Source organism: Eptatretus burgeri, chromosome 11, assembly GCF_056783735.1.
Source record: "Eptatretus burgeri isolate ZD-2024b chromosome 11, Ebu_testis_v1, whole genome shotgun sequence".
Lineage (NCBI taxonomy): Eukaryota > Metazoa > Chordata > Myxini > Myxiniformes > Myxinidae > Eptatretus > Eptatretus burgeri.
The window spans coordinates 37,571,835-37,597,052 of NC_140971.1; the positions used below are offsets into that span (position 1 = coordinate 37,571,835).

Genomic DNA, 25,218 nt, shown 5'->3' on the forward strand with positions numbered 1-25,218 from the left:
GGAGGCCAACTGGTACGTTGAGGAAAGTGACGTTCTGCTGATTGCCTTGTTGTAGGCGATGTAGCGGAACACGTCCAGTGATGCACAACTGGATGCACCATAGAGCTTCAGGAGGAAGCTTTCACCTGCTTCTTGTACTTGCTGATGAGTGCTCTCCGCATTGATGAATGTGTTGAGTAGGTCATACTCCTTATTGTTATGCACCAGATTGAATGCCTTGCGCTTCCCTTGGCGATACAGTGCAGACACGGTGTCACATCCAGTTATGGCATGCAGCACCATCAGATATTTACTTGTGTCACCAATGCTTGCTTGAATGTCGTGATCTCTGTAGAGTGTTGTGGGGTTCTTGCAGCATAACATGTACAGGTCCATGTTTGTGGTTGCTAGAGTCACCAGCATTACCAGCAGGTCAGTGTCAGTTCCGACAACAACCACCGGTTTGCCAGGCGCTGCCAAAGACAGAGCAGTTGACACAATCAAGGCATCTGCATCAGCTTGCGCCTGCTTCACCTGGATGCCTGCTTGATTCAGCAAGCCACTGAGCATCTCTATGAGATGCTCCTTGTTGTGGTTGTTTGCCAGAAATGATGCCTGAGTAGTAGTGGTTTGCATGTTCTGGTCAAATAGGATGTCACCGGATGTTGACTTCTTTGCCCTGTGTAGTTGCTCTGCTGCCTTGGTGGAGACGGTTCTGTAGCCATCGAACACAGTAGTAGTGCCAACCCCATAGTGCTTCAGGATGTAGGCAATGTAGCACTGGCACACACCTCCATAGGTAGATGGCTGTGGCCAGACTACTGACTACAACAGATGGCCTCCATCTATGACAAACTGGCAGTTGTTTGGAATGTTTGGTTGTACAGGGGCAAATGACTTGAGGAGAGTACCTAGGGCACTGTTGGTTGGTTTCCGCATGGCACCATCATGAAACAGGGATGAAGGTTGAGGAGCCAGCTCATATGACATGAACTGCTTCATGTCAGAACTTGTCTTGAGGACACAAGTGATCCTGTTGAAGAAGAAAGTGGGATTCACCTCTGTGTTTTGCCCCCTGACGTTAATGCTGTTCTTATCTCCCATAGTCTTGACTTTGTCACTGCGATGCAGGGTGATCTCTGTGAACTGCTTCCCTGTTATTTTAGATGCTGCAGCTTGACCAATCTGTACGGCATTGTCACAGTTGACAGATGTGTCAGCTACAACACCAGTGGAAATAGACACTAGGCGATCAGGCTGGTAACCTTGCAAATGGTGGATGTGCCTGCAGCCACTGGAGGAAGACATCGTAGTCTTTCTTGTCTGTAGCCTGAGTGGATGAACGAAGATCTTTGTGTTGTTCAGAGGTAGCAGTGTGCACACCAGTGAACTTCTCCAAAGCATCGCACAAAGGAACACAGTGAGGCAGTGCATGCACCCATTTGGTTAAGGTGCTGTTTGTTATCCCTCTACCATGTGTCATCTCTCCACTGGTTTTCAGCATCCTCATCAGGAACTGCTCGATTGTCTGGTCGGCGAAGTTGCCAGACTAGAACATACCAATCATTGGCTCGGCGGATGGTGAAATACCCCTTTGCAGAGAACAACGTGTACTCTTCAGGTGGCATGACTTGTGCAATGGAGTTAATCTGCTGCAAGTACAGTCTGCCAGACTTGGAATACGGTAGATGACCTGCTGCATGGAAATGCGGGATCCTCTACTGCACACAGTGAAGATGAAGCTTCCAGTTGCGAGTCCGCTCAGCTCTGATGAAGTTGAGCATGAGCAACACCTGGTGGATGTACTGCACCCATAACTTCCCCGTTCTGCTCTGTGTGCCAGCTTGATCGAGGTGGTGAGTGAGAAACTGTTGAAACTCTTGCAGACTTTCATCTTCATCTATCTCAGCAGCATCTTCATCTTGGTCCATTGTGTCCTGGTACAGACTGACCAGATGTTCCTTGTTAGTCTGGCTCTCCCAGTCTGACTTGTCTAGCAGTATATAGATGAGGGCCAGCAAGGTCAGAATGTGGGCACATACTGCTCGAGAGAAGGCATGACCTGTGAGCATATGCACCACTGAACCTTTGGCATACACTCGTTCCCACAGGTTTTCCAACCTGCTCCCTGTCATGATCTTCCCAATGCTGCCTAGGTAGGACATCAGCAAGTGGAAGCCACCAAGTCGCACCACCACTTTGTCCAAGTCTCTGGAGGCAGCAACAATTTCAGAAGCCTTTTCATACACATGCTGATCAAATGTCACTGGGCAGATCTTGAGGTTGTGCTTGTCACTTTGTGTCTGTGCAAAGCACAGTGCAGTGTAGATAGTGCTGGGGTTGCTTGGTTCCAGATTTATGAATGGGAGAGTCTCAATTCTGGAGGTTTGGAACTCATCACTTTTTAGAACAGTTTTCATGAAGCCACTCCAAGGCAAACACGGTGTTAAGTTCAACATGTACCCAAGCAGCCAAATGGAATCAAGAGCTGATGCTTGCAGTCTGTGAGTGTCAGAGATCTGCAGAGGCTCTACTGTAACTGACTGCAAAGCAGGAACTGCAGGTTTGCTGTATGCCTTGATGGGCATGTGCCCAAAAGTGCCAACTGCTTCAGCTGGGGGTAGTTGCATTGTGCGCTTGACAGGAGACTTTTCTACTGTTCCGGGTGGTGTTACACAAGCTATGCCACCCATGGCATGGAAAGTGTTGTGCCCAGTTAGTGTCGCAACATTGAAATCTGCATTATCACATACACACTGGGTGAAACCATTGAGGCCATAGGAGGGCTCACCAGTGGATATGAGGCTGTTTTCAAATCGCTGGACCTCCTTGTAGTCATCTGCAAAACTGATGCTACTGAGGATGTCTATCAGCTCGCGAGAGGCATACTTGCGATGTATGTACACTGCTATGGCAAGTAGCACTGGTGAAATGAAAGACCTTGGTTTACAGGCAGAAATGACAGAATGGGCAATGGCAGTGCATCGCCGACTCACTACAACAGCATTTTTGCCCTTTGGGTCCAACAACTTGTGCAAGAAGAGCTTCAGAGACTCAGGAATCATAGAGGAACCATTTTCAGTTTCTTCCAAGGTTGGATATTCACCGAGATCATACACTGACAAACGAATCTCATCACTAATAATTGAAGCTGCCATTTCAATTATTCTTTCATTTTCACAAGCTTTGTCAGCTGCTTGATCTGCCACCCACCTCTCACGAAGTATCCGGTGAGCAGATTCACGGACACTGACTATGCTGGATTTTCCAGGGAGGATTGTTACAATGATATCATCTTTGTATCGCTCTTTCAGTTTCTGTTTGGAGTACTTGAGAGAATAGCCTTCCTCACCATTCAAGAATGTTTCCATGTGCTCCATGAGGTCAGAAACTGCATATTGACATTCGTCATTGTCATCTATATATGCACATAGCTCATTGAAAGCTGAATTCCTTTGAACATCAACTGGTTTGCCAACAGGTTTCAACTTTTGTGGGTTAGAAAGAAATTCCTGGGCACAGGCACGATGGTATTTTGCCTCTGCGGCAACCAAATCAATGTTTGCTTCTATTCTTTTGGTAACCGCCTCTCCCCACTCATCACCCCTCTCTGTTGCCATTTTCAACACATTGTTCTTGAATCTATTGTCTCTACATTACTTGTTAACTTTCTGCGTTTGGTTTCAAGTCTGCTGCTAGTAATCAGTACTTCAGAGCAGAAAAGGCAGTGTGTAGTGATGTCAAACAAAGGAGTTCTGGACCGCAGAGTGGGTTGTTCAAATTCCTCATCTGCCGCTGATTTCTCAGACTTTCTCGTCTCAGATCTGATGGATGATTCCCCGGTGTAGGCTTTTCTACAGGCAATGTGAAGTGTCAGTGACTCCTGTATCTGTAGAAGTTCATGAAGACCATCCTGTCTCTCAAGGCTTGCAGCTACTAGAGTTGTCCTTCCTTTGGGTCCAACTTGCACAAAATCCTTGATGCATAAGTCCTTACAAATGATGCATGACTCCATCTCCTGCTCTGAAAAGAAAACATTGTATTGTGCATGTCAGCCATATTAAATATGTAATAAGTTGATTTTATCTTAAAAATAGCCATAGTAATTGATTCTTTGTAACTTAAAATCGATGTTTTGACCCATTATTTTTAATTCTATGATGATTTCAGCTTGAAATATGAGAAAATCTCAAGCCGGCAGCCATTTTGGACGCCATCTTGAATTTCTCAAAAGCCCCAAGGGGCATTCTTTGGGACTTTTAGTATGTTATTCCTGACAGTTTTCTGAACATATCCTGAAAGTTTCAGCTTGTTATAAATTTGTTCTAGGTTTGACTCAAATTTGACTTAATACTCCTGGACTATAAGAGAGGATGATGTGGTTGAGCTTCAAAGTGGTTGGATGTCAATGAAAGATAGTCTATTGGGAGCCGTTGGTGAGGTACGTGGATGGACAAATGGACCACTGAGGCACTCGGAAACATGGTGGTGGGGTGATGAAGTTGGAAAGACGATTGAAGAGAAGAGGAAGAAGTTCAAGGAATGGCAAAAGGCAAAGGGAACGGTGGTAGAAGAGGCAGCGCATGAAAGTTATAAGGTAGCCAAGAAGGCTGCAAAGAAAGAGGTAGCAAAGGCGCAGGAGGCCTATAGGAAAATGTTTGGAGAGCGCTTGGATTCGGTTGAGGGTCAGAGAGCAGTATTTAGGATTGCAAAGCAGAGAGAGAGATAGAGATAGAGAGAGAGATAGAGAGAGAGAGATAGAGAGAGAGAGATAGAGAGAGAGAGATAGAGAGAGAGAGATAGAGAGAGAGAGAGAGAGAGAGAGATAGAGAGAGATAGAGAGAGAGAGAGAGAGAGAGATAGAGAGAGAGAGATAGAGAGAGATAGAGAGAGAGAGAGAGAGAGATAGAGAGAGAGAGATAGAGAGAGAGAGATAGAGAGAGAGATAGAGATAGAGAGAGAGAGAGATAGAGAGAGAGAGAGATAGAGAGAGAGAGAGAGAGAGAGAGAGAGAGCAAGAGAGAGAGAGAGAGAGAGCAAGAGAGAGAGAGATAGAGAGAGAGAGAGATAGAGAGAGAGAGATAGAGAGAGAGAGATAGATAGAGAGATAGAGAGAGAGAGATAGATAGAGAGAGAGAGAGATAGAGAGAGAGAGAGATAGAGAGAGATAGAGAGAGATAGAGAGAGAGAGATAGATAGATAGATAGATAGATAGATAGATAGATAGATAGATAGATAGATAGATAGATAGATAGAGATAGAGATAGAGATAGAGATAGAGATAGAGATAGAGATAGAGATAGAGATAGAGATAGAGATAGAGATAGAGATAGAGATAGAGATAGAGATAGAGAGAGAGAGAGAGAGAGAGAGAGAGAGAGAGAGAGAGAGAGAGAGAGAGAGAGAGAGAGGTGAGTTGCTTGAAGGACGAAGTGGGACAAATAGTTGTGGACTCAGATGGAATTAAAGGAAGATGGAAGAGATATATGGAAAGGCTGTTGAATGTAGAAAATGAATGGGATAGCATCATCGAGAGTAACCCAGTTTTAGGACTAGCAGAGAAGAAAACTGAGAAGGAAGTTGAGGAAGCTATAAGAGCAATGAAGAGTAGAAAAGTATGAGGGCCGACGGGAGTTGTGGGAAATATGTTGAAGGCAGCAGGAAGTTGGGGTGTGAAGAGAATGACAGAGATCTGTAATCTGGTGGTGAAAGAAGGCCGCATTCCAGTGGATTGGGAACCGAGGGAAAAGTGTGGAAAGAAAGAGGGGAAAGAAGTACAGATTCCTCTGTACAAGGGGAAAGGTGACCCTCTGGACTGTGGCTCCTATAGAGCAATAAAGTTATTGGAGCATGGAATGAAGGTATTGGAAAGGGTGTTGGAGAAGAGGAGAAGGAAGAAGGTAAAGATTGACGAAATGCAGTTTGGATTTATGCCACGAAGAGGAACGACAGATGCGATTTTTATTGTAAGGCAGATGCAGGAGAAGTACATGGAGAAGAGGAAGAAGTTGTTTTTTGGGTTTGGTGATCTTGAGAAAGCATTTGATAGGGTTCCACACGAAGTAATGACATGGGCATTGAGGAAGTTAGGAGTGGAGGAATAGTTGATCAGAGTAGTGATGGCAATGTATGAGAGAGCGCGCACAGCTGTAAGGATGAAGGACGGGAACAGTGGTGAGTTTGAGGTGAGGGTAGGAGTGCACCAGGGGTCGGTACTAAGTCCACTTCTATTTGTAGTTGTGATGGAGGTGCTGGTTCGGAGGGTAAAGGTGGCTTTACCGTGGGAGCTGCTGTATGCAGATGATCTGGTGTTGATTGCAGAGAGCATGTATGGACTGAAGGAGAAGATGAACAAGTGGAAGGAATGTATGGAGGCAAAAGGTTTGAAGGTGAATATCAGAAAGACGAAGGTGATGGCAAGTGGTAAAGCATGTGGTGAGGTGGAAAGGACTGGGAAGTGGCCGTGTGCTGTGTGCAGGAAGGGTGTCGGAGTGAACCCCATTCAGTGTACAATGTGTGCTGAATGGGTTCATCGAAAATGTAGTGGTGTGATAGGGTCATTAACCAGTGTGGCCGCTACATTCAAGTGGAAGGTGTGCATAGAGGGAGCTGCAGATGAAGGAATTGTTGAGTTGGATCTGGGAGATGGTGTGAAAATATTTTGCTATCTCGGAGACATGCTGAATGGAGAAGGTGGATCAGACTCTTCGACAGTTGCTCGAGTGAGATGTGCATGGAAGAAGTTTCGGGAACTGAGTGGCGTGCTGACGAAGAGGGAAGTGTCGTTGAAGCTGAAGGGAAAGGTGTATGCTACATGTGTGAGGAGTACGATGATTTATGGGAGTGAGACATGGGTACTGAACATAGAGCAGCAATAAAGGCTGGAAAGGGTGGAAATGCGAATGGTTCGGTGGATGTGTGGAGTATCGTTGAGAGAGAGGAAGACAAATGATGACTTGCGGAAGATGATGGGAATAGAGTCTGTGATGGATGTTGTGAAGAGAAACAGGTTGAGATGGTTGGGTCATGTGTTGAGGAAGGATGAAAGTGACTGAGTGAGAGGAGTGCTGGAAATGAGTGCAGTAGGAAGTGGAGGACGGGGAAGACCGAGAAAAACTTGGCTAAAGGTGGTGGAAGAAGAAATGTGGGCAAGGGGATTAAGAAGAGGAGATTCAGAAAATATGGTAAAGTGGAGAAGGTTGTCATGGGGCCCACAGGGCTAACCCCCACTTTAGCAGGGAAAATGGCGTGTGTGTGTGTGTGTGTGTGTGTGTGTGTGTGTGTGTGTGTGTGTGTGTGTGTGTGTGTGTGTGTGTGTGTGTGTGTGTGTGTGTGTGTGTGTGTGTGTGTGTGTGTGTGTGTGTGTGTGTGAGTGAGTGATCTGTTTTTCTAGCCTGTACGTCCTTGGGCAGTTACGCTCGGCTGCATCTGATCCGGTTTGAACAAGGCGTACCGAGTGTGTGTCCCCCGGTAATTAGATCACGTGACCATGAGGTAAACGGTATTCATTAAGGCCCGGTCACACCTTGATGTTTTCGCCAGCGATGGCAACGTATTAAAATGTATCTAAAACGCTGGCTTACGTTGAACTTTTGATGTTTTTTTTTAAAAGATTCGGATGTATTCATAGCGACTTGGTCTTTTATATAACGCATTGGTAACGGACACAGAACGTTTCGTTGTGTTATAGATAACTTATACCAACGAATGCTGAACCTGTTGTCGGCCTACACAACCGATGCCTAACGATAGTCTAACTTAGGCATAGCGCGTTGCACACATCGCCGACGATGTCATGACGTAGCCTATTAAAAGGCTGACGCACAACGATTCGAATCATACCTGCCGTAGAAATGGAAGTGACAACATCGCGGTCACACCTTGGCGATCTTGCCAGCGTATGCCGACCAAAGAAAAATGTGTCTAAAACGTTGGGGCACGTCAAATACGGTATGAGTAAGTTTGGTATACGTGAGTAGAATGCTAAAGTACGCTATCATACGTCGTAGTAAGTACAGTACGTCAAGAAATTTTAAACATGCTCAAAATTTTTGGACGTACTCGGCGTATGACACAGGTTCCGCATGCGATGGGGATAAGTTTTACAAACGATATGTGGACGCTTACACACGTCCACAAAGGCTACTTATAAGCTACTCATAAGTCGAAACACGTTGCGGCAATGTCTTTTTTACGCGAAACTTATTTCTAACTTATGTTTGGCGTGCTTTGAACCAATTCTTTACGTAGTCCCAACACACATCGACGTATGTAGACGTATTCCAATGACGTCTTCCGGTCGACAAAAAAAAAAATAAATGAACGTGTTTCTAGCTTACAACTGCCATATAAAGACGTGTTCCCAGCGGTTTTGGGAATTTGTATATAAAAATGCTGCTCATAAAAGGGGAACCCAACAGTGTTTTCGAGTCCTTTTTGAGTCGATGTCCATGTCAGCAGTAACAGTATCAGTATCAGTATCAGTATTAGTATTAGTAGTAGTTTGTTCATGTTGGCAGTAGTAGGTGAGTGTGAGGGGGAGGGTGTGGGTTATGATGGATCGTCCTTGCGTCCGCTTGTCCACGGGTAGGAGACATCTTTTCACCATTGTTCGAAGTTCTTCGCGGATAATTTTTTATGGGGCTTTTTCAACAATGAGCTATAGCTTGTTTTTACGATTTAGGTCTATTCATAATGGGTTGGACAAATGCACAATGAACTAATAATGTGCATAGAGCGCTTCGATAACTTATAGATACGGTATACCAACGAATAATTATCGTGAAGCCGGCGTTCACAAACTATGCCCAACGATAGCCAAACTTATCCATATCGTGCGGCAGTTTATCTTTGCCGGTGACGTAGGGTTTGCTATTCATAGGCTGCCGCTCAACGATTTAAATGGCTGCATCTCCACTATTGAAAGTAGACGCTTGCGCTCAACAATTGGATATTTTTTTACACTCAACGACTTTTAAAACGGTACCACTCAGCTATTTTCATTGTTTACAATGAACGATTTAAATTGCTGTCACTCACCTTTGTTTTTTTGACGCTGGGGTTTTGAAATTTGAAGCGTTTCTTCTGAACGTGTTAAAACGCTCAAACTCGACTATTTTAAATAGACGCTGCCGATGGACAATTGGAATCATAGCCAAGCTAGACATCGAAGTGTGAACATCCTCGTCATGCCAAAGAAAAGTTTGAAGAATGCTGCAAATAAGTGTCCTGGCCGTGGCCGTGGCGCTGACGCAAGGACGATCCATTATACCGACGTCTTTCAGCCTATGAGTAACTTAAAAGTAACGTCTGTCGATGTGTGGCAACGATCGCGTAACGTGCCAACAACACGTTAATCATAGGTTAGAAATAAGTTTCGGGTACGCTAAACATTGCCTCGGCATGTCTCAACTTATGATTAACTTACAAGTAGCATGTGTTGACGTCTGTCAACGATCGCAGACCGTGCATACAACTTGTGGCCAGCGTAGCGGAACGTGTGAGTCGTACGCCGGCATACGTCGTGAAATTTCAAGCATGAAAAAATTTCAGGACAACCAAAAAGTACAACGTTTAAAGCCAGCGTACAACGACGTATGGCAGTGTTTTTCAGCGTGCTCTCAATGTTATCAAAACTTACCCATAACGTATTCAACGTGTGCCAGCGTTTTAGAAAAAAAATTCAAAAATCGGCATACGTTGGCTAAAACGTCAAGGTGTGACCGGGCCTTTAGACGGATGACCTTAAGTCACGTAGTCAAGTAATTGGCATTCACAATTTATTAGCGACCCGCCACATCACAAAGTTATTGGTGTGCGACACCTGGAGAGTCAGGTGGGAATCAGAGATAGCTTTCCCCCCTCGTGGTCTTCTCTCCCCCCGACCCCGGGACCACATAAAAATTAAAAAAATTTCTATATTATCAAGGGCAACCCGTCGCTTTGCTGACGGGAATATGAGGGTGGAGGGGGACAGGGAAGTGGGGGGAGAGGGAAGAGGGAGAGAGGTTAAAGAGACAAGGATCGGAGGGGGGGTGAGACAGGGATCGGGGTGGGTGAGACCTGGACCGGGGTGGGTGAGACCGGGACCGGGGTGGGTGAGACCGGGACCGGGGTGGGTGAGACCGGGATCGGGGTGGGTGAGACAGGGATCGGGGTGGGTGAGACAGGGATCGGGGTGGGTGAGACAGGGATCGGGGTGGGTGAGACAGGGATCGGGGTGGGTGAGACAGGGATCGGGGTGGGTGAGACAGGGATCGGGGTGGGTGAGACAGGGATCGGGGTGGGTGAGACAGGGATCGGGGTGGGTGAGAGAGGGAGTGGGCTGGGTGAGAGAGGGAGTGGGGTGGGTGAGAGAGGGAGTGGGGGGGGATTCCAATAGATGTGACACCCAGCTGAACGTCCATCCGAAAGACGGCACACACATTGATGAATCACTGCCTGTAAAACACCAGGATGAGTTTCAAGCCGAGTCGGGATACGAACCCAGGCGAGACAACTTAGAGCGAGCATGCGTACTTCTCAGCTCTCCTGCCATGATCAGGCGATTCATTGCTTTAGGAAAACTGAATTGATCCAAGCAGCATTATCGACTGCAAAATTTTAATTTAAAAAACAAAATAAAAATAACAACAATTAAAAAACCAAAAGATTTCAATTGGCCATTTGGCACATTCTTTGATACTCTTTCCTCTCCTCGACCTTCGGAGAGTTGTATGGTGGAGGACAGCGTGAAAGAAGGGAAAGGAAGGCAGCGCGAAGTTGGGGTGGGGGGGAGACGGCACGGTGGGGGGGGGGGAGACAGCACGGCGGGGTGATGGAGAACGAACCACTCGCTCAGGGTGACGCAGCACGGAGCATGAACCACTCGCTCAGGGTGACGGAGCACGAACCACTCGCTCAAGGTGACGCAGCACGGAGTACGAACCACTCGCTCAGGGTGACGCAGCACGGAGCATGAACCACTCGCTCAGGGTGACGGAGCACGAACCACGAACCACTCGCTCAGGGTGACGGAGCACGAACCACGAACCACTCGCTCAGGGTGACGGAGCACGAACCACGAACCACTCGCTCAGGGTGACGGAGCACGAACCACGAACCACTCGCTCAGGGTGACAAACCACGGACCACGAACCGCTCCACTCGCTCAGGGTGACAAACCACGGACCACGGACCGCTCCACTCGCTCAGGGTGACAAACCACGAACCACGGACCGCTCCACTCGCTCAGGGTGACGGAGCACGGACCGCTCCACTCGCTCAGGGTGACGGAGCACGGACCGCTCCACTCGCTCAGGGTGACGGAGCACGGACCGCTCCACTCGCTCAGGGTGACGGAGCACGGACCGCTCCACTCGCTCAGGGTGACGGAGCACGGACCGCTCCACTCGCTCAGGGTGACTGAGCACGGACCGCTCCACTCGCTCAGGGTGACGGAGCACGGACCGCTCCACTCGCTCAGGGTGACGGAGCACGGACCGCTCCACTCGCTCAGGGTGACGGAGCACGGACCACGAACCGCCCCACTCGCCCAGGGTGACGGAGCACGGACCACGAACCGCCCCACTCGCCCAGGGTGAGGGAGAACGAAGCACTCCACTCCACTCGCCCAGGGTGACGGGGCACGAGCCACTCGCCCAGGGTGACGGGGCACGAGCCACTCGCCCAGGGTGACGGGGCACGAGCCACTCGCCCAGGGTGACGGGGCACGAGCCACTCGCCCAGGGTGACGGGGCACGAGCCACTCGCCCAGGGTGACGGGGCACGAGCCACTCGCCCAGGGTGACGTCGCAATAACGGGTGACGTTGCATCAGATCTGGCAATAAAGGTGAATCGTTTCTCCCAGCTTGCTGGTTCGATGACAGAAGACTCCATTTGCATTTTTGCCATGACCATCCCTACCCCGTTTAGAATGTCGTGTGGGCACAGGCAACTTTTTAGTACCATCAGACTCCAACATTCGTGCTTCCACTATTTATGGATCCAGCATTGTCGTGGTTCATAAAATGTGGCCTGCTTCTTCATTTGCGGCTTCATGGTGTTTCTGACCTGCTTCTACATTACAGGTTTTCCAGGCGTATTCACGGGGTTTTTGATTTTTCCCTTATGAATCACGAACCCCTGGGAACCTATCCCCCTTTTTCCCCATTGAAACAATGCCCCAACATTCATGGAATTTTTCAGGAACTTATCCCCCACGAATGCCGAGGTCCAATGGTATATATACACGAAAACTCTTTGCAGGCATGATGCAAGGTAGAATGGCCTTATTCTTATTGCATCAAGCATCTTTAAAGGATATGTATCATGAAAAAGTGTAATTTTTAAACACCATTTCTCCGATGCTCCTTCGTCAAACTCTTCTATCCTCCCCCTTCAATTTAGAGCTCTTCTCATTCTTACTTAATACATAATGAATCCTTTTGATTAAAAAAAAATCTTATCAAGATGACTTGCAGCAAAAACACTCACGCAGACAGGCAGGAAGTGAAGAAGAGAAAAATGAATGAAATATCCCTCCATCCTTCGAAATGTAGAGCCTGCAAAAAAAACAACAGAGGAATAATTTCCATACAGAAATCACCTTAATCAACATCCTATATGTTAAGCATTAACAAAAAAAAACTTCAACACAATAGCTTAGCAAACAAAACACAGCAATAGATGAATGAATGAGATAGTGGGGCGGCTTAGCTGATCAATTGTGCACTTTCCCTTAAAAGCATGAAACTTAGCAAATGGTTCGAGTAATATAATACAAAGATTTTTAGTCCAGGGGCCACTGGAAATTGCACCCCGTATGGTGGCCATCTTGGATTTCAAAATGGCCACCAGTGTGGACCTGTTTTTTTAAAATATCTCCGTAACTAGTACAGATATCGAGACAGTTGAACCGCCTATACCTATATTCTATGGCTCTAGGAAGCCAATGGTGACATAAAATGTTTGAAAATTGTGGCTGCCATCTTCAAGTCGAAGATGGCCGCCATTGACAAACTATTTTGCTCAATATCTCATTAAGTAGTAAAGATATCAATACAGTTTTAATGCCTATACCACATTTTAGGGGTCTAGGAATCCAATGGTGAGATTGAATATGTGGCAGCTATCTTATAATCCAAGATAGCCACCATCCAAAGGGTAACATAAACTATCATCAGTAAGCACAATATGTGAAGGAATGAACCATCAAGAAAACATCACAAGCAGTTGGCAAAAAACCACAGTTACCGTCACTTGACTTTTCTAGTCTCTGTTGCATTCCCCATCACAAGAACAAAGTGACGTGCATGGAAGTGCAGACTTCTTACACCTGCAGCGATCAGTGCATCCTTTTGTGCATCCACACCGGATAAGTTCATTGCAGATCTTTGCGGCTTCCGGTGGTGTTGTCCAAATCGGTTTAAACTGACCGTCGGATGTTTTTTTTCCCAACCCCACTCACTTGGACATGGGAGCTCAGGCTGTGCATGTAATGCCTGGCCCCAGCATAATGCTCCTTGGTACACTGCACGCCAAACATGCTGCACCAGAGCATGGTGTGTAGGTGGAATTGATTCCAGAGGTCTGCCTTTCTTTGCAAACAGTTTCTTTCGTGCTGTATTAATGTCACTACAGGTACTTGTGCGATCATATATCAGAATGACGAATCTTGCAATAATGCTCATACAGGACTCAGTTATATCCGTTTGCTCATGGTTGACTTCAGATAGTGCATCTATGAGCTCTGGGAACGACTCCCATAAAGCCCATGCAGTTCGCTTACCACGCCCAGCAAACGCTGACACAGTGTCACATCCTGTCAGTGCATGAAACATGGGGAGAACCTTAGACTTCTCAGGGCCGAGAGCAGTGGCTATGTCATGTGCTGGGAGGAATCGCAAGCTCTTCCCTGTTCCAAAGGCTAACCATATCTTCACAGAAAGTCTCTGAGTTGCCATAACTGCAAGTACGACAACATGTCTATCAACGGTTCGGATTAGGATCCTGTCATTCCCTCTCTGTGCCGCATCATCAGCCGGTATATCTTTAGAACGCTTCCTTGCACGTTCCAGTTTTGTATTGTTGTAGATAAGCCTGCACAACCAATGCCAATGTGCATTATGAGCAATGAAAGCTGCCTCGACACCATGATCTTCGTCCAATGTGTCAACGTTTATCATTCTAGGCAGCAGACCGAGGTTATTAAACTCGAGGAGATTATCAGCCAATGTTTTGTACCCTGGGATTGTTGCTTCACCTTGTTCACCTTTTCGTTGACTGGGAAACTGAACCTTTACAGTGGTGTTCTGTTGACAAAGAATGCAGAGTTCCCACTGAGTAATTCGACCCATTTCAGCATCTGTCTTAGATGGATCCACAAGTTTGATGCGCTTTGCCATCTCCAGTTGCAGATGAACGGGCCTATGTTGGGTTGATCACTTGTGCAGTCACCATAACAATGGATGATGTCCCTGAAATGAGTAGATGCATAACTACTACCAGTTTCATCGTTTGATCAATATTTTAAAGCATCAAAAATTTATTTGTCTCTGAAATGTGAGCATAGACCTTTAGAGCAAAATAGCTGTGGATGGCAGGATTTCAAGATGGCAGCCACAATTTTCAAACATTTAATGTCACCATTGCATTCCTAGAGCCCTAAAATGTAGGTGGCCCCTGGACTAAAAATCTTTGTATGGTGTTATTCTAACCACGTGCCAATTTTCATGCTTTTAAGGGAAAGTGCACAATCGACCTGTTTTTTGGAGCTAAGCCGCCCCACTAAGAGGCATAATATTATAATCTAACAATCTGAGAAACTGCCACAGAGCTACAGATTTGTACAAAACACAAGTTTGAATCATATGTACATACCATGTTCATTTGTCCAAGCTCAAGCTTCACAACAAGGCATCATTTACAGGTGGCAGGTATTTGAGTTAAATTTGTCATCTATACTTTTCGTCTTCATTCTGGTTATTTGTTTCCTAAACTAGTCTACCCATAGCAATTACTGTAACCAACAAATAGTTACTTACGAGGAGTGATCAATTAAATCCATGGTATGACAAAGGGCTGGCAGTATAGCTTAGAGGTACACACACTCTCCTCTCAGCTGTCTGTAGACCAGGTTCAAATCTCAGCCAGGTTATATACTGCCATTTTGATGCTGTGCAGGCAGAGCAAGGCATCAATGTGTACCCTGTTCCTCAAATTGGCGTTAAACTGGGCATCCCATCTCCAACATTAGTTACTGGATGTTAAGGATCCTATGGTGTGCTTTGCAAAGAGCAGGTGAGCTTTGCAAAGAGTGGCCAAATTCCAAATTCAAAGCCTGAATGACGATTGGGAAGGCAATGGCAAACCACCCTGCATTACCCTTTAACAATAACTTTAACAATTACCCTTTAACATTACCCTTTAATAACATTACCCTTTAACAGTACAGTTAACAATAACGTAAAAAAAAGTCAATCAATACAAATAAAATTATTCCATACAGTCCTTTTACAATTTCAATCACATTTTGATTTTTTAGCACTAAAAAGAAAAAGGTTGGGGAGAGGGGTGAGGAGGAGGGGGTGGGCTATACCATTTTGCACACTTAACATGCAAACATCCCCTCAGTGTCTCGTGTTCAGAACAAGTCAAGTTCAAGATCGCCATTTGAGTTTTCTTGAGCATGTGCAAATAAAAGAACAATTAATTCAATAAATAGATTTGTTTTATTAAATAAATTGACAAAGGTTTTGAATTTTGACCCATTTGGTGCACAGACAGAGAGAGGGAAATATGATGCATGGATGTGGAGACAGGATAAAGCTGCAATGTTTATACACTTAGAATGAAATTGGCCCATCACCACATGCATCGTACCCACAGGAATTAACCGATTTGATTTTACCGTTAAGCAATCCCAGAAACAAGCATGTCAGAGGAAAACATGTGACCAACGAGCCATTTTTTTTTTACCAGGTCCAAGTCTCCAGTGTAAATGCACAGCACCACGCATGGTGCAACCACAAACAGGCAGTTATAATACAGGATTCCAAAGCGCCCCAAATCCTGGGAAGTACAACAGAAATGTTAATGGATCACATATAAACTATATGACATTTATTCAAAGGTGGAAAGGATCTGTAGTGAAATGGGAAGGAGGGGAGGGGGAGAACGGTGGGATATTTTACACGAGTATAATAGTAATAGTCATCAATATGAAAGAGCATTTTTATTCATACTACTTTAACTTCAAATGGTAATTTCAGCACCAATATTACTCTTGCAAGCAGAAACAGTAAACAAATACAGAACATAATTTCCATATTTAAAAGTGGAAAGTTTAATGAGCAGCCATCAATCTCACACACCACCTGACAAGTCACACTACCAGAATAAGGATGCCAAAAGCAAAAGAGAAAATGACAAAGAATGGCTATCCAAGGAAAAGGTAAAATGCATATGCCAGGAAGCTGTAGCCTCCAAAGTCAAATTATATTTTTTCTTAAAACCATCTTATTTTTTTTGACAAAAACATTTCCACCTCAATATTAGATTAGTCACTGAGTATTGGTGCAGGACATTTTCACTCAAGTAAAGAAGTACAAAATAAAAATACTCTTTTGCATTGCAATTCCTCTTAAGAAAGAGAATGGCAGCTTTTAAGTGAAACATTGCCAGATGAGGATAACAGACTGAAACTAGAAGGGCACTTGGTAAAGTGCATACCTCCACCAGGCTGAACAGTTTACATTTTGAATCCCACTGATAGGCCAGACCTGCATCCAGACCTTAATCAAAATCTAATCAGCTTGTTTTTGTCACATAACTAACTCATCCACCAAGTTTTGTCCAAATCCGTCCATAACTTTTTGAGAAATCATAACATATATATACATAGTTTTTAGACCCATCTCTCAATGGTGGAGCAGCACTTGAAAGATTCTAATATCTGGATCTTCACCAAAATCTAAGCAATTTATCCTCATCACACACCCAACCTATCGACCAAATTTCGTCTGAATCCCTACATAACTTTTTGAGATATCCTGTCTCTTGAGACAGAGACAGATGGACAGGGATGACAATATAACCCAAGTCCACATTTAGTGGCAGAGGTAACACAAAGTACTTGAGTGCTCCAATGGATGGAATCAACAGAATGTTGATTAGTTGTTGACGGAAAAATGCCAACTGCCGTGGGAAGCAGAGAAGCTGACATTTTGGGTGATAACCCTTCGTCTGAGTAAGAGAAGGGGTTAACACCTATATAGTCAGCTTCTCCTTGCTTTCCATGGCATTCGGCATTCCTCAAGCAATGTTCTGTTGATTTCACCGATTGTTTTACCTGTCTGCTGACGCAGTTTGATACGAGAAGGGCGCATACCTCAACGCAGGGTAGAGCACATACATCCGCCACGTAATGCATGATCCACGAGAACATATTGGGTCAAACATAGTTTTGAAATGTCATGCTATATATCGTGTTTGGTCCTATCTCTCAACGGTGAAGAATCACTTTGGAAATTAAACAATTCTCGTATCCAGATAAAGATTTGGATCTTCACCAAAATCTCATCAGTTCATCCTTGTCACGAACCCAACCTGTCCACCAAATTTCATCCGGATCTGTCAACAACTTTTTGAGATATCCTGCACACAGACAGACAGACAAACAAACAGAGAGGGGGTGAAAACAAAACCTCCTTCACCTTCAGTGGCAGAGGTAACAAGCCTTCAGGAGCAAGACTAGTTCTTCGTTCTTCTTATATGCCGTGTTACACGCAGATTCGAGTAGATCTGACATGTTATTTTACCATCGTGAGTTCCTTTTTCGCTGATCTTTTCATTCAGAAGATTTTAAACTTTTAAATAAAAGTATTAAAACAACATGCTCCCTTTTGATGCTTCATTCACCTTTTATGATATTGTTTAAAATTTTCATCCTGACAATGGTACAGCAACTATTTATACGTAGCTCATGTATAGCCTAAAGCCTAATGCTAAAGTCAAAGGTATAAATCCCCTTTGGTAACGCTAATACATAGCCTATAGCTAAACGCTAACATTGCATGTTTTTGTATACAGTCAAGGCTCATGGAACAGCTAGTACACTGAAAGGATCACGACATAACAGGATGCAAAATGAACAGTGGAGAAAGAGAGGGGGAGGGGGGAGAACACCAACATCAGAGTAGAAGGCCAACATAGAGGAAGACTTGGACAAGCAAAGGGTGTGGGGAGGAAAGGTGAGGCAGTAGAGGATGCATGGGGTGGGCAAGATGGATACAGAAGGAAACTCCAAGGAAGGAAAACGAGAAATTTGGATGGAGGAGGGATTGGGATGTGAGGGAGGAGGGTAACGAGGGTAGAAAAGATCATGGTTTTTAGATTGAGGATTATCTGTGATTGTGGCAAACAGCTGTCTTGAAAATGAGGACAAAATAATGAGATTGAAGAGAATGTGCAAATTGGTTCCACAGGCGGGGAAAACGAGGAATGAATAAGTGAAGGTGAGGAGTGATCCTACATTTAGGTAATTTCACCAGAAGGGGTTGATGGTGGACTTTATGTGCCTTGTAGAAACGTGGATGGGGAGGGGGGAGGGGGGCACGGAAAGAGCAGAGGGTGTAAGAGCAGAGGCGGGAGAAGAAAGAGTGACTACAGAGCTGTCTGCGATGGTGAAGTGATAGGCCCATAGACTTAGCGTCATCGTGGGAGATTCCAATAATATTGAAGGTGTTGGTTTCCGCAGCGTCAATCAAAGCAAAATGTGAGGCAGAGGAGCCAGCCCATTTTGTATCATCACAACTGCCTGCCATTGGCGAGTACACTCCAACACTGCATCATTAGCCTCTGCCAGATCTTTTGCTGTACATGTCCCATGCCACATCTCAAGAGATGTTCCATGGTTTGGGGGAGCCAAGGCCACATTCGAAGTATGCTGCACCTTCAGTGTATCCCCAACCCTAAATAGCTGAAAATTAATTTATACATAGCCTGAATGGATATTATGGGGTTGGTCAGAAAAGACAAAGGTTGCTCACTCACATTCTAGTTATCTAGTCTTGGTTTGATTCCTGACCCGACTATAAAAAAGTCCTGGTGTTTTGTAGGTTCAGTGTTGCATAAATGAGTACACTATCCTTCACAGGATGTTAGGCTGGGATTTGGTCTTCCAGTATGCATTGGTGGATGTTCAAGATCCCATGATGAATTTAATAAGAGCAAGTCATTGTGTGCTTGCACCATTGCCAAATTCGAATTCATTGCCATAATCTACAGCATGCTGCAATTGAGTGGTGGGAATCACAATGTTGGTTGTCAGGTTCATGTTGGGACTGCAATTGGTACATTCAGGGTTGGTTGTGAGGCACAGAAGCATTAACATGACTCGTCGTGGATGTCCCCAAATTCTCTCTCAAGATGCTTGGGACGTACAAGATGAAAATACATAATGACCTGTATTGAGGTAAGTGGGAGAATTGAAAAGGCAGTAGCAATGCATGCTCGACATGGTTTTGTATTGGGGGATGGTGGATGAAGGGAAGGGGGGAGGGTCGGGTGAAAATGTCATTTTTCATATTTTGACTGCACCAAAGTGATGGCCGTGAATCACAACAAATAAAAAAGTCATACATTACTGAACCAAAAACGAGAACGTACGGTTTCGTTCAGCTTGTACTTGGTGCACACACCGTTGGCTGCAGTGAACACATTGTTTACAAGCACACAAAGGTAGCCAATGCCGTCATACGACAAATCTGCACTGCAAGCACACAGGGGTCACCTGTCAACTCAAAAAGGAATATATTTATTCAGTGTTCAACAATGCTGGTCAATACTATTTCTGCCACTGTGCTATGGAAACCACCGAGCACTTTGGTGAGGATTAAATTGCCATGGTGTGGTGCAAGTACCTGGCAGCTATGGCTGCACCAGCAATCATCAGTACAACTGAAAACTGCACAGGTAACGATGGCTTTCTCAGGCTACACAAACATCAGAACAAAAACTTAGGAGCAAATAACAATTTGATTCTTACAATTACATGATAGCATTCAAAAGGTGTAATTTTAAGATCGAAAATAAACAATTATTGGGGAAGTAAAGTGGGGAGAAGTGGTGCAGTCAGATGCATCAAATGAATAAATACAATAAAAAATGATAGTGAGATTACCCCAGCAGGGCTATTTCTGCAAGCAGGGTGAAGATGATCGAGATCTTACGAAGAGCTGTGAACATGGGCAGGCTGAAGGGGTCAACAAATGGGGAAAGAGAGGAGAGAGAGAGGAATTGTGCACAGTGACAAGAGAAATAATGTAAAAAAGAGTGTGAATTGCTTTGCAATACACGTCCCCTACCGATGTGACATTTTAAATAACCCGATGTACACGCATGAAGTAAAAACATGTGTTTGACCGGGGTGACAGATCATAGCTGGATCGGGATTTGAACACTGGATAGACAGAGGCAAGTGTGCATAACTGTAGACCATCCACTGACCCTTTAATTATGCTATTCACACAAAAGTGAAATCAATGAAGTTTTTTAAATGTATAATTTCGGTTTTAACCAGACTTTTCGCACCAGTAAACACATCCCTCTTATTGGGGGGTGTATAATGGCACATTCGGTGCCAAAAATCATAAAAAAATAACCTGATGCATATACAAGAAGCAAAAACATGTGTACGGCTCAAATGCATATACAATACATCGTGGCTATATACCTGGGATCATTACCTCTGCCACCGAAGGTGAAGGAGGTTACGTTTTCACCCCTTTCTGTCTGTTTGTCTGTTTGTTTGTGTGCAGGATATCTCAAAAAAATTGAAGATTTGGATGAAATTTTGCAGACAGGTTGGGTGTGTGACAAGGATAAACTGATTAGATTTTGGTGAAGATCCGGATATGGATCCAGACCAGACTACTAGAATTTTTAAGTGATTCTTCACCATTGAGAGATAGGGTTAAAAACGATATAAAAGCACGATATCTCAAAAAGTTGTGTACGTATTCGGACGAAACTCGGTGGATATGATGGGTGTGTGGCAAGGACGAAATGATTCGATTTTGGTGAAGATCTGAATCCGAATCTGGATACGATGATTATTTAATTTTAAAGCAATTCTTCACCATTGAGAGATAGGGCTAAAAATGATACATAGCATGATATTTAAAAAATGTATTGGGCCCGATATGTTCTCGTGGATCAGGCATTGCATGGCTGAGGTATGCACTCTACCGAGTGCCCTTCTAGTTCCAATTGCACTGGGCCATGGGCCAACACCCAGGCATAAGGCATGAGACCTGCCAATCTGTGCTGCTTCATGCCATGGGGGCGCATGCTTTTATTGGGGTGGAGTTTATGGTTTGGCTAAGATTTTAACGCAGACTAAACAGCTCCATGGTAAGTTTGCTATCTTTGCACAAGCCCATAAGATTATTTGAAAAGCAATAGAGAAAGTAAGAATCAAAAAAGAATACCAATTCGAAGAATAATGGCATAAATAAGTTCTGCAGATCAGTAATCAAAGGTGGAGGCTTAAAGTAGAACAGAAGTAAGCTCATCTATATTGGAATGATAGTCAAGGCAAAGCATGGAGGTATTACAACATCATGCTAAGAAAGTACATTACTTGAAGTTTATGGATTTATTTTGAAAAAAGAAAGAAATCAGGATTTTAACCTTCATCCCAGTCCTCAAGATACCCACAAATTTTCCACATCCTACTCTTTTCAATTCATTAATGAAAACTAACATGACTTGTGCAATGACATAGATATAGATGCTGCCATCTCAGTAAATTGGAAAAATCAGATTCTGTAAAGGAATGCAAAGCAAAACTCGCCATTTCACAAGTCCTCGGGTACCATCTGACATCACTTTCATCCAATGGTAAAACATGTCTTGTGCATTTAACTTTTTGAGAAGAAATTAATTCAAAAATAAACATAATGCAAATTCAAAAAGAATAATAAACACTACCCTGAGTGGGGGTCATGTGGCCACCACGTGTTTAAAAGAATCAGGATGACTTTCTAGGAAATGACACACTTCTCTAAAGCTCAGCAGCTGTCTATGTTTCTGAAATCATGCATTTGTCTCCATCACATGTGTATGTGTGATTTGTATATGCAGCTCCACTGTGAGCCTGAGGCCCTGTAAACAAAGAAAAATAAATAAAAGAAAAGTACATTTGTGTTCAATTTGACTTTTTCATTGATTTTCCTCGACCATGATTCATTGGAGTTTAAAATGCTTTCACAATTTCTGGCTGTCTACTGATGCATATTTCAACCTCAGCCGAGTCCTTTTCAGTGGAGGCACAGTGTCTTTCTATTTCAATTACCTGTGAAGTGGAAGAAATGTATTTCTATATGGTGCCCATCTTGTTTCAACCAAGGTGTAAAGCACCAATCATACTCTGTCTCAACAGTATGACAATGCCACAAGAGTAGGATAATATTGATATTCTACTCTTTTGGTCTGGAATCTAGATAGACCTGCCGAACAGCATTTAAGTATTTGTGTATAACTACTGCAATTTCATTTTGTGCAATGTCAATATTTTGTGGAAGGATTCTTAAAAGAAAACAACACAAGAAAAAAAAAAAAGGTTTAATTTCCCAGTGGTAAATTTGCACACATATATTTATGGAAAATTAAAATAGCAATTCTCATCTTTGATGGGAAGACAAACACTTGCTTTTTAGCACATTCTGAAATCCATTATATACTGCACTATAACTCAAGAGTTCATAGAATATGAGACCCCGTGCAGTGTTCAATTAGATACTTCATTTTAAATAAAACAATGATTTTAAGGATCAATAAAAAAAATATTCCAGAAGTTTAACGCTGTCAAAGCACCCTTATGCACCACCCTATTTAACATGTCCAAGTAAAGCAAAACTCAGGGTTCTTGGAAGTAATAAGAAAGTGGTTTGTGTTCGAGTGTTCAAGTCGATAATTCAATTTAAATAAAATAAGGATTATAAAATTCGTATAAGTTAATTCTGGAATTTACCGACATTGAAGCAGTGGCTATTCACCATCCTATCCAACACATTGCATTATTCGTGCCTGTTGTTAGTGTCCTTTATGAAGTCTTTCAAAACAGTAAGTTTCATGTTTGGAATGATGTTTGACTGCCAGATAGGCAGACAGAATAAAAATATGATCTCACTCATCTTTGCATGTGCAATCGGGACAAATTCAGAGAAAGTACTGTTAATCAGCAGGTTTGTTTTCTAATTCTTGTTCAAAATATAACATTAAATTTAAATAAGTTGTTCCTCACTCATAAACTGACGTTTGAAGACACGGACGTTTAATACGGACGGAAGGACATGAACCAATTGCTTAACCCCGCTTTTCACTTCACATGCACGGGGTAACTAACAAAAGTACCCGTAGCTTTGCTGATGAAAAGGAAACAAACATGTTATACTTCACATTCTGCTCCATTCGCTCTACAACTTGTCCGAGGTAGTCTTCCATCTGCTTGGAAGTCAGCGAACATAATCTTCAATAACCATCCTTACTGCTTATGTATGGAGAGAGCATAAATAACTTCCACTTCACTGCGAAGCTCAGCGCTGGAATATTTGGTTTGAGCTGCCACTTAAAATTAGTGAAATGAAGCATTTTGAAAATTTCGAATTTTTCTCACTCACATTTCATCATCATCATAATGCATATTATCAAGCTGTTTAAACTTACTTTATACAAGACTAGAATATAATACCCGTCGCTTTGCTGATGGAAATAACAATCTCTGCTGTGGTGGCTAATCAATAGGGCAAGAAGAAAAAGGATTCTAAGTGCAGGAATAACCAGCGTCACAAGTTGGTGTTTGCAGTTTCACCACGTGTGCCCATGTACCCACAGCAAAAATAAAATAACATTAAAAATAAATAAAAATTCCCTCAACAACAAGATAACAAGAGCTTAAGTGAGCACAATATACACACGAACAAGAAGGTATATACAGAATTGTGCTACTACATGGAAAACAGCGTCCTGGTTACCATGGTAACCACTTTAGACGACGAACGTATGTCGCGACACAACGTCTCCACAGTCTGTACCTATGTACCAGATATGAAACGTAAAAGTTGAAAACTTTGGGAGTTAGAGTGTGGACAGGAACGGAAGGACAGACAGACAGATGGATGGACGGACGGATGACCGGTGTGTGTATATATATATACATATACATATACATATCCTGGTGTTAGCGCAGTGGTTAGGGCAGCGGCTTGGGATCCCAAAGGTCCTGAGTTCAAGCCCCGTTGGGCCACTGAATTAATACACCAGGGGGTTGACTCAGCCTGTCATCCTTCCAAGGTCGGCGAAATAAGTACCAGTATACTGGGCCGGTGTATACCCTGGTTAAAATAGGTGTACCATATCCCTGTGTCGTAAGAGGTGACCAGGGTTGCATCAGGAAGGGCATCCGGCGTAAAACATGTGCCAAATCACTATGCGGATCATACGGATGATCCGCTGTGGCGACCCCAAACGGGAGCAGCCGAAAGAAGAAGAATATATATATATATATATATATATATATATATATATATATATATATATATATATATATATATATATATATATATATATATTGGGCGTATAAAAAGGGTGCCTATGACAGAAAACGATTTGGGTCCTTGTACAAGCCATATTTGGGTACTTTCTAAAAAATGGAAAATGAACAAAAAATGAAATTTCTATTTTGCTGTCACTTTTGGCACACACTTTTCATGGAGTGACATACAATTGTGAATTCGGGATGTTTTGGGGACAAATTAAGTGGCTTGCGTACAGATCGGTAGTTCTGCTGAATTGATTAATCACATTTAGTTGCTATTTCCAAAAATGCAATCAACAGTTTCTTCACAAGATTCTTTTGATGTACTGATTCAACAGGCATTACATGGTACAATGCTGCTCACGAACCCCAAAAAGAACAAGAACAGCACTCGGTAGAGTGCATACCTCTGCCAGGCTGAACAGTTTACATTTTATATCCCACTGATGGTTTGGATCCAGATCTGGCCTTCCAAAATCTAATTGGCTTGTTCTTATCACCTACCCAACTCATCCACCAACTTTCATCCAAATTCGTCAACAACTTTTTTAGATATCCTGTTCACAGACAGACAGACAGGCGTGAAAACATAACCTCCACCCACCTTCCGTGGCGGAGGTAATAATTAAGTTTCTCACAATTTAATTGATGCAGTAAA

At 43.7% G+C, this 25,218-nt stretch overlaps 2 protein-coding genes across 12 annotated transcripts in view; both read right to left on the bottom strand.

Annotated features, from left to right (window-relative positions):
• Positions 1-25,218, bottom strand: part of LOC147016889 (nucleotide sugar transporter SLC35D1-like) — a 51,429-nt gene that overhangs the window by 17,613 nt on the left and 8,598 nt on the right. For 9 of the 11 annotated variants that reach the window (XR_015049235.1, XR_015049236.1, XR_015049234.1 and 6 more), the window contains 5 exons: positions 20,142-20,213; positions 19,882-19,953; positions 19,628-19,730; positions 15,938-16,030; positions 12,455-12,522 (listed from right to left, as the gene is read on the bottom strand). Coding sequence is in view for 8 of the 11 variants with exons in the window: in XM_085846037.1 (XP_085702163.1) it covers positions 12,455-12,522; positions 15,938-16,030; positions 19,628-19,730; positions 19,882-19,953; positions 20,142-20,213 (408 nt within the window). In the remaining 3 variants the exon portion in view is untranslated. The remainder of the gene's footprint in view (positions 1-12,454; positions 12,523-15,937; positions 16,031-19,627; positions 19,731-19,881; positions 19,954-20,141; positions 20,214-25,218) is intronic. The other 2 variants (XM_085846039.1, XM_085846041.1) reach the window with 1 other exon arrangement.
• On the bottom strand, positions 1,698-4,701 carry LOC147016890 (uncharacterized). The gene has a single exon (XM_085846034.1). It carries the CDS (start codon positions 3,597-3,599, stop codon positions 1,698-1,700), a length of 1,902 nt encoding a protein of 633 aa, XP_085702160.1. The 5' UTR covers positions 3,600-4,701.